The sequence below is a fragment of the Antennarius striatus genome, chromosome 17, assembly GCF_040054535.1.
Source record: "Antennarius striatus isolate MH-2024 chromosome 17, ASM4005453v1, whole genome shotgun sequence".
Classification (NCBI taxonomy): Eukaryota; Metazoa; Chordata; class Actinopteri; order Lophiiformes; family Antennariidae; genus Antennarius; species Antennarius striatus.
In genome coordinates, this window is record NC_090792.1 from 8,735,542 (window position 1) to 8,749,349 (window position 13,808).

The window sequence follows — 13,808 nt, forward strand, 5'->3', positions numbered from 1 at the left end:
CTTTGTCAAAATAAATAAAAAAAGAAGCAAAAATGATCATTTTCACAATACTCTTCTATACTTGAGATATATCTGGAAACTTGACCCAACGACCTTCTGTACAAACATATTAAACCTTGTACCAATAGCATGCAAGACTGAGACAAATACTGACAGTAGTGAGAAAAAGGCACTGTCTTTAGACAGATGTGGGTACATTATAGAACACAGTATGTACTGGATGTGTTTCAGGGCTGTGATCATTAGTTGTGTGTGGTTCAGGGGGGCTGTCATGACGATAGGAGCTTTGCTTTAACTGGTGCTCACGCTCCTTCTCTGCTTCATACTGGTAACGGAGATGTGTTCTGTCACAAATGTAATGTAGTTATTAGACATCAGCCACTGCAGATAACATGAACATGTCTTCATCGATACTGAGTTCTAGATGGGAGATGAAGAAAAACTACTTTAATGGAAATTGTTACTGGCTGAGAGGTGAAGAGAAAGGTTAATGGTTAACATGAACACATTTAGAGTTAGCAGGATGTTAACAATCCCTCTGACTAATGTTTGTCCTGTCTAGTTAATAATAACATATCATGACTATTAATAAAACACTCATAAAAAAGATTTTGGTTTAGATGCTCCACATGGTCATAAGTTACAATCAGTGAAAGACATTTTTCATGATATTGCAAAAAGAAATTTCTTTTTATAACTTATAACTAACTGAAAAGCTTCACTGTGATTTATTTATGAATAATAAATACTTAATTACAATTCTGTCTGAGTAAGAGGTTTCTGGTTTTTTAGATAAAAACACACTGAATTTGTGATGTGAATAAAATAACTCTGAACTGAAAGGTCATCGACCATTATGGCATAAATAATCTAATTGATGTTACGACATAGTCTTACTTTATAATCATATACATGATTAGTACTGCATACTCTGCTTTTATTACATTGTCAATATCAATTTAAAACTTTTCTTCTGATTTTCACATTTTCCCTTCAGTCCTGTTTGCAGAGTGACATCCAGGCTACTCGTGTGCCGGAGACGTGTCCTTGTCCATAACTCCCTTTTTGGTAACTCTCTGACTTATCCCGTAGGGCACATGACACGCTACCGTCCCTAATTCTGCCGCCCCTTCCACATGAAACATCTGGTCATCAAAGAAAATGTGTGGCCTTATCTTCTCAAGCACAGGACCCTTCGGAGCCCCTGCTAGAAACAGGGCCTCATCGATCTCCAGCCCCCACGAGCGTAGAGTCTTCAAGGCTCTGATTCCAGAACTGGCTGCGCTGCGAGCCGTCACCAAGAAGGTCCGGATGGGGCAGTCCATGCGGTGGCCTTTCTCATAAAACTTCTTCTGGAGCTTACCCAAAGCCTCCAGGAAGCCTTTCAACGGTCCCTGTGGAAAAAACGGAGTCGTTTCTACATTCACATGTAGCTCATAACACTTTAAAATTCATGTCATTGTTGGATCTTTTCTTCTTTTTTTCATTACAAATTTGCTTTATGTTTGCTCTGTATGCATTGTCCATCAGCTGCTTAAAGCCAATTACTTTTTTTTAAAGCTTAACATTAACCATCATATGATCCATCACTGTGCACATCCTGGATTCTACCTGTTCCTGTGTCCTGATCTCATAAATGACTTTTTTACCAAAAGTACCAGAAATGATGACATAGAATTTAAAAAATATATAACCATAGCTATTCCTTGAGTAAATGTGAATTGAATAAATATTTGATAGCAGTGTGATACTGATAGATGTGTAAACTGTACATGGTCCAGAGGCTTGTTCTCGTGTGTCTTCTCGTGTTCAAAAAACTTTTGTAGTCCGTGTGCCTTGAAAATGCGCTCCGACTCATCCGAGAACAGGACCGCATCACCATCGAAGGCCACTCGCAGCTGAATCTCCGACACCTCCGCCATCTTCTCTTGGGTGAACATTGTGGCTGCAGCGATACCTGAATGCATTGTGGGAATCAGACATTCATCAGTACATCTTAATGCATGCAGAGGGAGCGTTTCATCTTCTCAGTAAGAGGTGTCTCTGCACTGACCTTCCTCCAGAGCTTCTCGCACCTTGACTGGATCAGCAGACAGGTAAAGGTTAGCGTGGTAGGCCTTCAAGTAGCCAATGGGACTGTTTCCCCCGGTCATACATATGCGCTCAATGGCCAGCTCTGGAAAGAGGAGTCAATAGTTCAGTACAAGACTGAAAACATGCACAGGTCAGCTGAACACAATGCTGTAAACCAGTGTCACAGAAGATCAGCATCAATATTGTGCTTTTCAGGAAGATGTTTCAGTGGTAGTGCCACAAGTTTGAGTTTTAAATGGTCATCCTTTCTGTGATGTCATCAGTGGATTTGTTGACTGCGTGGTCGTCCAGTCCACAGTGTTTTTCTAATTACCTACCTACCTACCATCCATCCATCCATCCATCCATCATGTTTATATCTAACATGTTTCCATCCCTCACAGGAGCCTCACAGTGAGTCAGGGAGTGTTTACTAGTTGTTGTCGCTGGTTTAGGTAACCTGATGTCAAAGCTTGAGCTCAGTTCTCACAGCCATCATCTAATTTGTGACACAATGGTTCATAACACAACCATCTATCAGTAAGTTAAATTAATGCCTGAAAAAGTATGAAGGATGTGAATCCTGGATTGAATTCGGTGTGATGTCAGTGCTGATGTTTGAATCCAGAGAATAGAGTCAGAATTTAAACTGACTATAAGCACAAAAAAACAACAACAACAAATCTGACCCTCATCCCCTCCCATAAGAAACACATTTAATATGAATAGATCGGGATTTTGCTTTAAGTGTCCTAATTCGTCCTTGTTGGTAAACACATTATTAAAAGATACCTTCAATGACTAAGCTAATCATTTGTGTTTGTTTGTTTGTTTGTTTGTTTGTTTGTTTGTTTGTTCTAAACTGTTCTACATGTTGTAATTATATACATCCCCTGTTTTAAGTTCATTTGTTGCACATTTACATATTTAATTTTCTGTCTTCTTCTTCTCCACACTGCCCTGCAGAACATGCAGGGACGACGATCTCCGGGTATCGATGGTCTGACGGTTGAATTCTATACAGCCTTCTGGGACATTCTAGCACGTGATATGCTAGAAGTGTTTACCGATAGTCTGGCCTCAGGCTCTTTGCCACTGTCCTGCTGGAGGGCGGTTGTTGCCCTCCTGCCTAAAAAAGGCAATCTGCAGGACATCAAGAACTGGTGCCCTGTGTCACTGCTCTGCACCGATTACAAGATTCTGTCCAAGGCTTTGGCTACCAGGCTGAGGGAAGCTATGGAGCAGGTCATCCACCAGGATCAAACCTACTGTGTGCCCGGCAGGTCCATGGCGGACAATGTCTTCCTAATTTGAGATGTTTTGGAGGTTTCCAGATCATTGGGTATAAACGCTGGTCTCGTTTCATTAGATCAGGAAAAGGCATTTGACCGTGTTGAGCACAGCTTCCTCTGGACAACTATGGAGAAGTTTGGGTTCAGCACCGAGTTTATTGCCAAGATCCAGGTGTTGTACAGTGACGTTGAGAGTACTCTGAAGTTTAACGGCAGTTTGTGTGCCCCCTTCAGGGTGCAGCAGGGCATCCGACAGGGCTGTGCTCTGTCTGGGATGCTCTATGCACTCTCTCTCGAACCCCTCCTCTATAGAATCCGCAAAAGCATCGATGGTTTGATTTTACCTGGTGTTAGAGAGAGCGTTATTTTATCTGCTTATGCTGATGATGTTGTTGTTCTTATCGAAAACCAAAGGGATGTTGATGTTCTGGTGGGTTTGACAAACTCATTCAATGTTTTAACTGCTGCAAAACTAAACTGGACCAAAAGTGAAGCCTTTGCTGTTGGTGAGTGGAATGGCAACCTCCCGGTTCTTCCTCAAAACTTGTGTTGGAAGACTGATGGTCTCAAATATCTCAGTATGTACCTTGGAAATGAGACAACGACCAGGAAGAACTGGGAGGGCGTCATTGAAAAAACAGAAGGGAAACTTAAGAAATGGAAATGGTTGCTCCTCTGGATTGTCGTACAGAGGTCGAGTTTTAGTGATAAACAATCTGGTAGCCTCACAGCTGTGGCACCGCTTGACCTGTATGGACCCTCCATCAGGGTTTGTAGCCCAAATCCAGACCAAACTTGTTAACTTTTTCTGGGATGGGCTGCATTGGGTGCCTCAAGGAGTGTTGTTTTTATCAAGAGAGGAGGGGGGACAGGGCCTCATCCACCTGGCTAGCAGAACAGCCACGTTCAGATTACAGTTCATCCAGCGGTTTCTGACCAGACCAGCGGTTCTGACGTGGAGAGAGGTGGCCAGCTTCATGTTCAAACGTGTGAGTAACTTGGACCTGGATGCTGCACTGTTTTTAATGGACTCCAAGTTTCTAAAGTTAAACGGTTTGCCTCCGTTTTATCATGGTGTTTTTAAGTCATGGGCCCTATTTAAAAGCAGCCCAGGAAAAAGCTCTGACTCTTTGTTCTAAACGTGATTTTAAAAATGAAATCAAATCATCTTCTTCGTCAATTTGTTTTCATTAGATGGTGCTGAGCTCCAGACTGACATGTCTCCCAGTAGACTAACCTCCAGCAGGTGTGTTTCCTGCCTCCACCCAGAGTAAACACTAGCAGCTGTTGGTGGGTTGGTTGGATTGTTGGAGGGATTACACAAAACCTACAGGATGGATTTCCACCAGACTTTTTGGGTGGGTTAATCCCATCAGTCCTAACTTTCCTTCATGTTTGGGGATCATTCAACATTTCACCTAATTGTGCTACGACTGTGTGAAAACATCTGTGCGTAGGATCGCTGCTGCTTTTCTTGTCCTACAAGGAACAAATGCACTGACCAAAGGAATTTTAGGCCACATTAAAATTTTACCTTGCTTTAAAGTACAGGCTAAATCATAAATGTTGGTTGTTTGTTTCTGTGTCAGGAACTCACGATGATGATTGATGGTGTTGATGAGTCTTAATCCGACATACGCCTTGTTGTTGGTCATGAGCACGACATCAAACAGCTCCTCGCTATCGGGGTAAAGCTCTCTGAGTCGAGCGTTCACGGCCTCCAAAGCCTTGGAACACATGAACAAGAGACAATCGCTGCAGTGATGATGGATGTGGGTGAGCGGGTGGGGATCAATGCTGATTACTCATCCACCTCCTCCACAGACACCAACGAACACCAAACACTGATAACCATGCTTTCACCCTGCAGTGGGGGGTTGACAGTTCTTTCTCAGCATCTTCCTCTTGGTCGTGTCTGACCTTGACGAAGGAGAAGGCCGGTCCAGGGCTGAAGGGCTGCTGTTCGTGCTCCTCCTGGTACTTGATGTACTCCTCCACACCGCGCTGCTTGTAGATCTGCTGCTCCTTCTCCATGTTGAAGAGGACACGCGACGACACGGCGATGGTGATGGCGTTGTGCATCTGGGGCTAGGTGGGTGGGGGTGGGGGTGGGGGGTGACAGTTTGAACATGTTTGATTTTGTTCCTCATTGAGAATTCTCCTTTATTTAAAGAAAAAATCCACAAATTTACCGACTGATTCCCAGGAGAAAAGAATAAGTTAATAAGAGTTTAGTCGCAGATGTCTGACATGTAGCAGCAGGTAAAAGGAGCTGATCCCCTGATGGCTGGAGTCGGATCATTCAGCTCACTGACTCCTACAGACTGAACTGTCTGTCCCCTTGTGGTTTCCATGCTGTTTGTTGTGGCTGTTGTGTTTGGTTTGTCTTTACCTTTAGCTTAATTCTAACAATGTCAGTGGATCAGGTTTCAACTCCTGTGTGTGTTTGTCCAGCCATCACCCCTGAGTTCATGTTGTATTCTATCCACATATACAACACAGATTGCTTGTGCCAGAGCAGGAAGTTGCTTCTGCGTCTTTTTTCCATATGTTGGTTCAACGTCTGCACATCGGCAACCAATGAGCAGCAGATACCGAAACCACACAGCTGATCTGAGACAAAAGTCCGCTGGGATTTGCTCAGTTTCCCATGGAAAATAATGTCTAGTTCAGCCTGTATATCCTGTTCAACTCAACTGCTATTATTTTCAGCAGAGCATCCACCTTATCTAGTAAACTTCTATGAACCCTCTTGGTTCCACTGCACTAGTGTGAGAAGTCAGTGCTTTCATTTTCTGTCATTGATCACATATTCATTATATTTTGTCATCTTTAACCCCTGGGGAAATAATAAACCTATATGGGCTTTAAATATTTGAAGCGATAAGCTGCAGGCCTCAAGATAAGATGTGAGCATCTCTGCTCAGATATAGAAACTGACAGGAAGTGGATACTGCAAGAAGTCGGCCGTAGGGGTACTCACTGGGTTAGGTTTCTGCATGGATGCTCTTGGCTTCAGGACTCCCCCGGTGTCTTCCAGTTGAGCCTGATCACTGCAGAGTCTGGCTGTCGTTCAGACTCATCCTCCCCGGAGTTTCCCGTAAAATGCTCACCGACTGACATTCGCGGAGGATGTCGCTCAACATGATGCTCTAAAAAGGATGAGAAGGAGTGTCACGCTGCAGAGTAAAAGTGTAATGGAGAGAAAAAAGCTGATAGCATTTCCTCTTACCTGTGGCTTCACATGTGTGACATCCCACATCCAGCTCCACTGTTCCACAGCTCTCTCTGATTCCTGCTGGCAGCAGTGAAGCAGATGATTTTGTGCCTGTGAAGACTGGTTGATGCCTTTCAGATCAAAGTGCCGTGATACACACTGCAAAACCAGTTTAGGTGCACTGTATCCCACGTCATCTAAACAACCAATCATACGCCAGTATTTCTCTTTGTTTCTCGGCAGTGTGGGAAATGGAGTCCTCCCTGAGTTCTTCTTTCACAAACCCCTGCATCTGACGATTATTTCCTCTTGCCTCCTCCCATGTACCGCCCTGCGGGATTTTTCTATAGATTGAATTACAAAGCAGCAGCCTCAGTTGCCAGGCAACTACCAGGCAAGTCAGTCTCCCATCTCTAGAATCTGATTGGCTGTGAGGATTCCACCCTGCATATCAAGCCTGATAGCCGTCCCAATAAGGCCTGCGGTGTCAATCAGGAACAGGTCGGTGATGCAGAGCAGCAAAGATGAGTGAACACAGCAAACGACATTAGTTCTGCTTTCATCACAAGAAGCAGGCTGGAAACATTTACCAGTTCCTTGTTCTCTAGAAAGAAGATACTGAACAGACGTCAAGGAACAAAAGGATGATAGAGAGAACACGACTGACTGTGGATGAACTGGATTCGCTGGAGCCGTCGCCTCCACCAGGTATCAGATACTGACATGAAACTTTAGCTGGAATTAGCAATTATTTTTTGCTTTTAACTATTTCCTGGGATTGATTGTGAGAAATTTATTAAAAAACAGTCCAGCCTTTTTGCTGTTATCCGTCCACACGCTCCAGACGCAGCGGGAATATCTTCATTCCTCCAGACTCGGACGCAGAGACAGTTAATGACTGTCTGAACATTGTGTGTATTCAGTGTATTCACAGAGCAGAAACCTACTTGCATAACATCTGTTTTGTCTCTTTATAAACATTTACAGTACTTTTGACATAAGTTGAAGCCTGCATTAGTGTCCGAAAAGCTGTCAAATGTAACACGGAATAATTCACCCTATTAAATTCTCAGTGCATTAAAAATCAAAATGTTTCCTTGGAGCTGGTTCTTTCCTCAGTGCGGTTTGAAGCTGGGTGTCATTTGTTGTAATTCATGCTCACAGCCACTGGAGGGCGGCAGAGGACAGCCAGCCCTCCCAGCTCCCTGGTGGAGTCTTCATCACTTCACTGCCTCATTCATCCCTGCAGCGGTTGTAGACAAAGAGGATGTGAAAGACAAACTGTATACCGAGGAACTGAGAAAGGAAGTTCAGCTGAAAACCAGAAGGGTTTTTTTGTGTGTGTGTCTCTTGAAACTATAGCTATGTGACTTTCTACTGTGAGCCAAGGGATATTCACTATTGGAGTATGTAGTATATTTTATTATAACCTAAAATTAAGGGTTTAAGCCCAAACCCTTTCAGTCCAAATATTTTCATCATTTACCACAGAATCAGTACAATTCATTTTCATAAAAACATCTTGGTAAAGTGTGTCAGTATGAAACAGAAGTTCTGCATTCTAATTCTATAAAGAGCAAAAACTTGATATGACTTCACTTTGCTTCACTAAGAGAGAAAAAAACCTCACTTTTTGCTGTGTCTGTTGATCAATTATACATTAATCAATAATAAGGTTCTGTCTTTGTGTGTCTTGTGTTCTGAGTGGGTTAAAAGGATGTGGAGACAGTTGGGCCGCACCCACTGAGCTGATTTAAATAACGTCTGCATTTGGCGCGAGGCTCAGAAGAGCCAGCCTTTCTTCTTTCTGCCGTCTGTGACACCACACCACCCCTCCCTGTTCCTCCCCCTGCACCCTGGAGTGGCGGGAAATGCTACAGAGAGGAGGATAGAGAGAAAGAAGGAGGCTGGGGGGTGACCTGAGCGGCTGGATTCACCTCCTCTTTATCACCAGGTGAAGGAGAGACCTTGCAGAAGCCACAGAGAGAGAAAAGAAAAGCCATCATGGGTGTTCGGGCGCGAGACGGATGGAGATAATGCTCGCTCAGTGTCGACTGTGGGTGGAGACAAAAGCAGGCATGAGTGGAGTGGGCGAGAACAAAGAGGGTAACAGCCTGGGCTACCCCCCTAGTCCCTATTACACAACCCCCCACCCCCCAAACACACAGCCTGAAGGCTTCAGACCAGTCAGATGACGATTATAACCTTAATCAGTCCTTCAAAGCGGCCACAGGCATGTTCTTTGTTCTAATGGAGGGGGGTGGGGTGGGGGTGTTCTTTGTTGGTTGAACCCTTTCCTCACCTTCGACTCGTAAATTCTTCAGGCACACAAATATAAGCTGCTATCACACACAAACTCTTCCTTTGGTTGCTGACATAAGAGCTGGCGGTGGTCCACCGCCGTGTGCGGAGGGCCCGTGTGAAGGTCACACGCTCAGATTGCAGCGCAGACCATTAACGGCGTCCACACCGCGCTCAAATGACATGATTTGATTTGCTGTTATTGGCTTTCAGAGAGACGACTGTCTGGATTGGCCTCACCTTCCTCAATGTATAGTAAGTGTTTGGCAGCTGACTTAGCAGTAGCATCTTTTCATCAGGTAAAGAAATCAACCCGTCGGAGAGCAAGAGCAGCAGTTCCTCTCATTTCCTGCCTACAATGGGCTCTACGCAAAAACAGGAAGTAAGTGCTGCCTGTGTTTTTCCTAGGGCCTTACAACAGAGCCTCTCTCAAAAGTTTCACACACACCCAGAACTGTAGTGGGGAAGAGGGAAGCAGGGCACTGATAATTACATAAGCTCCACAGTGGTGCTCACTCAGACCCAATGACAACAGCAGACACATTCAGACGCGGCCTGAAAAGAAGGAATTGTAGTCATGCAGCACAAACGGAGGTCTCTACACATTCAGCATCTGATAAGAGACAATCTGATAACACACAGTGGGAAGGTCTCCGTAGGTGCATCTGCATTTCAATGCATTTCATTGGAAATCCTCTCTTTATTTACACTCACACTGCAGTAATTGGCCTGTAAATTCACTTTTGTTAGTCTGTGTGTGTGCGTGTGTGTGCGTGTGTGTGTGTGTGTGTGTTGGGATGGGGTCGGGGGTTGATTCATTGCTGAAGCCCTGGCTGAGCGTGAGACAAAGAGCACTAACACTTAAGCAGTGATCAAGAGCGGGGGATAGTATTGGTGGTGGTGGTGGGGGGGGATTGGAAGTCTGCAGGGGGTTAAAGGGGATGTGGGGGGGGGGGGGTACAGCCTCTCCTTGAGAAGCTTGTAGGGGTACAGAGGGAGGTGGGGGTTGGCGACGGGACTCAATGGGGCTGAATTCAAAAGATGCAGCAAGTGTCCCAACTTCAACTGAAGCAACCTTACACCACAGAGCCTCACAAAGGAACATCTGCTCAGGGACAAAGCCTGCAGTTTACTGGGAGGGCCACAGGGCCCGCTTCAGACTGTCACTGTGGATGGAACCCACAGCAACAGGTTTCAGCAGACAAACGCTGAATGAGCAGATATGTCAGGCGTTAATTCCAGTGAAGGGGGAATCTTACCACATAGTTTGTTTCCAACTTTGTGGGACCGTTTTTTGTCGTTTTCTACACGTATCCCAGAGCACGAAGCGGTTTTTGTGGAAGATCTGCACTGAACCCTGTGGGGAGGGCAGGGTCCATATCAATGAATTAGTTTGGAATGGAATGTAAGGTGTGTGTGCGTGTGTGAGGAACATTTTTATCTACTTTATGCATTGTCCAAGTTGTGTGAGAGGTTTTAAATATAACGCATTTATTCATTTTTTTAAAAATTGGTCCTTATTTTTTCCTGTCTGTATTTTCAAGATGAAATAAAAAATATGCAGCAATGATTTAATAAACTGAAATATAAAATGACTGTTATCCCTCTGTTAACTTTCTTTTTTGTCCATTTGGGGGACACTAAAACTAAAATGAAGGAGTAAAAACAATAATGGGTTCAGTATCAACTGTGTTAGTGGGTGGAACACCAGTCACACCAGTAATAACGGGCGTCTGGATCCGGTGTCTCTAGAGAAATATAAAAATAATGCCAGAACTGGCTCCAAACATCATACTGGTGCTGAATAGGACAATTGTATTGGGACAAAACTTTAAACTCAGTACTTTAAGTAGAAACAAGCCTTAAAGACTCTTGTGTTTATCAGTGGAATCAACCCGCTTCACATTATTCACATTCATTCAAGAAGCTTTTGTTCAAAGCAGAAATTCTTTTCACTTTTACACCAAATTGCTGGAGAGAATCCAGGAGGTGAGAACCCCGGGGGCACTAATGTCAGTTACTGTCAGTGACTGATAAAGGATGGATGTAAAGTAGGGACGGCGTCAGCCAATCAGAACTCACAGAGCTCACTTTTTAATTGTTGGTTTCCTCCTCATGTACTCTGTGCTTTCAACCCAGAATCAGGCTCAACGCCAAGACACGATCATACCTGTACACACATCCAGCAGGCACTGTGTGTGTGTGTGTGTGTGTGTGTGTGTGTGTGTTGTCCCCATTGAGGCCTTCCCCCTCCCCCTTCCTAACCATTAACCAGCACCACAGTAACTCCCCCAGGCTGCCTCTGACATCTCCAGTGTGCAGAGCCCCCGGAGCCCGGCGCCGGTCCCTGAACACACCGGGGATCTTCTGCTCCTGTGTTTGGTGACAAACATCTATTTAGTATTTTTGATGCTGCGTTCGCTTGCTTCCTGACAAACAGTTGGACTGTTTTTCTCAGCGTGGCTGTGTCTTAACCCCGGGTCAGAGAGTTCAGCGCCGGTTACTGACTGCTCGTGGGTTCATTATAATCAGAGATGCGATGCGTCTGAGCCCAGATGGCACCGGTGTTTACGCTAACGGGATTAGGATTAGCTCCAGATTAGACAGGAGAGTTGAAAGACCTGCTCCCCTGACACAAAGTGGCTGATGACTGACCTCAGCGGCTCAAGGGCCGGGAGTATCTAAGGCGGTTCACTGTGGAAAGGTGGCAGCGAGGTGAGAGGAAAGAATGCACAACAAGTACCGTCGTGCTGCGGAAAGACTGCCGCTCAGGAACCCGTCACACCTCGTGTGTTTATTTGGCTTCAGGCTGGATTGTTGGAGCGGCTGAGGTTAAAGGGAGAACACCAGTCAGCTGTGGCCAGATGAGTCTGCCCAGTGGAACAGACAGCCTGCTCCGTTACGTAACACTGGCCTGATGATGGGGAGCCTGATCAGCAGATAAAGAAGAAGAAGATTGACCTAGATTAGTAAATAGTTGAGATAAGTACCTGGGAGGAGGGCAGAGGCTAGAGCTGGGGGGGGGGGTGTGAGGGTCAGGGAAGAGTGGGGGTAAGAGGGATGAAAAGAAAGAACGGCATTTCTTGAGTATTGCTGTTTGGTCGGCGGCTGGCTAACGGCTTCAGTAGGATCACACACACAGGATCACACACACACAGGATCACACACACAGGATCACACACACAGGATCACACACACACGATCACACACACACGATCACACACACAGGATCACACACACTCCACTGACACAAGCAGGATGGAACACAGGCCAGGAGGCACAGATGGAAAACTGAACCAGCAAAAGTTCTCACCGCACGTGTGTGTGTGTGTGTGTGTGTGTGTGTGTGTGTGTGTATGTGTGTGTGTGTACACCCTGACAGGCAAATGTGTGTATTATTTGCATCAGTTTTTTGCTGCATGTCAGTCAGAGAGTTAAAAAATGCTTTAACTCTACCCTGAACCCAGACTTGTGTTCCTTTTCGCAGCTCCTCAGTGTTGGAGTTGTCAAACATGCTGACTAAGACTTCCAGCTGGTATGACCCCGTGTCCCGGAGGGTTAAACGGAAATGTGCGTGTTGCGTAAAGGAGGGACAGCAGTAAGTCAGCTTCTCCTTCCAGCTGACTACAATTTCCTCAGAACACAACGTCACAGAGAGCCTCCTGGCAGGAGACGAGTGTGTTCAGCTCGTTCCCACACAGGAGATTATGAGGTTACATCTCTCTTTCATATGTCCTACATTCTCCCACATGTATGTCACAGATAAGTACCAGCTCAGTCTGCTAGAATCACAAACCTTTGCTGTGTGTTTACAGCGTGTTTCCTCCTCTACCCTACTGTGTAAACATGTGATACATACGTGGTATACAAACCAGGTCAGTCAGAACACGACCAGTTAACACGCTGGAAATATTTGCTCAATGTACCTGTGTGTGTGTGTGTGTGTTTGCGTTTTTCTCTCCTGGTGCAGCATAAGGCAATGAAAAGAGATTCATTACGTCAACAGCTGGGGGGAAATATTTTGTTTCGTCCTCCCACTTTCCAAGAACACAGATTTCACATCACATGTTGGTCACAAACTAAAGTTTAACTGTTCCTCCAGCGAACCTGTGGATGTACACTTGTTTGTCTGTGATGGTGGTTTTAGAAGCCAGACGTCCCGGCATGACCAGTGTAGCAGGTATTCAGTCTTGCCAAGGAGAGCTGCCAGACATGAGACCTGCTCATCAGCTTCTGAGGTGATGCTTTGTTTGCAACAAACACAGTTATGTCATTAAGTCAATTCTAGTGGTAGGCAAACAATCCGATGCTGCCTCGAAGGCTGAAACGGTCGCCTGAGAAGACTTTCCTCTCTCATGGCCACAAGTAAAGCAGCTCTGATCCTCTCTGGTTGGAGTGAATCACAAAATTAGTCCATTAATCAGCTGTTCAGTGAAGGGATTTCCCAGACACTGTGTGATACTGAAGCTAGATAAACATGCAGCTCTGCAAAACATTATCACACATCCCAGTTTAAGGTCGGAGACATGTACAGCATTTTCCGCGCTATAAGGCGCACCTGAAAGCCTTTGATTTTCTCCAAACTTGACTGCGCACCTTATAATCCAGTGGGCCTTCTGGTGCGGAAAATACTGTATGTGCTGAAATAGGAAATATATTAATGAAACAGTTTTTTACATTCGCATGTGAGGAGGATGCATAAATCAGACTCCTCTCTAATCAGCCAAATCATCGATTATCCACAGTCCCACCCCGATCACACACTTCAGTCCGGCCACCTATGAAGCTGTCACCCTGGGAATGTGGAGACCGCTAGTTCACAGCCACGACTAGATATCTTTTTACATTTTGTTCAGGGGGGGGTGGCAACAGGTTGCAGCTGTTTAGGACTCAAAGGCTTATTTTATTGCAAAAAAAAAAAAAAA

The 13,808-nt window shown here is 45.1% G+C and overlaps 1 protein-coding gene across 2 annotated transcripts; it reads right to left on the reverse strand.

Moving 5' to 3' along the window:
• Positions 1–767: 767 nt before the first annotated feature.
• On the reverse strand, positions 768–6,732 carry nt5c1ab (5'-nucleotidase, cytosolic IAb). 2 transcript variants are annotated; one of them, XM_068339257.1, is made up of 7 exons: positions 6,598–6,732; positions 6,349–6,517; positions 5,286–5,453; positions 4,963–5,092; positions 2,054–2,176; positions 1,773–1,957; positions 768–1,394 (listed from the first exon to the last, which is right to left on the reverse strand). In XM_068339257.1, the coding sequence occupies exons 2-7, from the start codon at positions 6,364–6,366 to the stop codon at positions 1,023–1,025; spliced, it is 996 nt and encodes a 331-aa protein (XP_068195358.1). In that variant the 5' UTR covers positions 6,367–6,517; positions 6,598–6,732; the 3' UTR covers positions 768–1,022. The 2 variants fall into 2 exon arrangements, with proteins under 2 accessions (XP_068195358.1, XP_068195357.1); XM_068339256.1 differs by having other exon boundaries at positions 5,229–5,453.
• Positions 6,733–13,808: the final 7,076 nt, after the last annotated feature.

Excerpts from the sequence above, each read along its gene's own strand:
- nt5c1ab (XM_068339256.1), bottom strand. Across the intron at positions 5,093-5,228 it reads TGTCAACCCCCCACTGCAGG|GCTTTGGAGGCCGTGAACGC; the intron begins GTGAAAGCATGG and ends ATGTGTTCCAAG. Across the intron at positions 1,958-2,053 it reads GCGAGAAGCTCTGGAGGAAG|GTATCGCTGCAGCCACAATG; the intron begins GTCAGTGCAGAG and ends CAATGCATTCAG.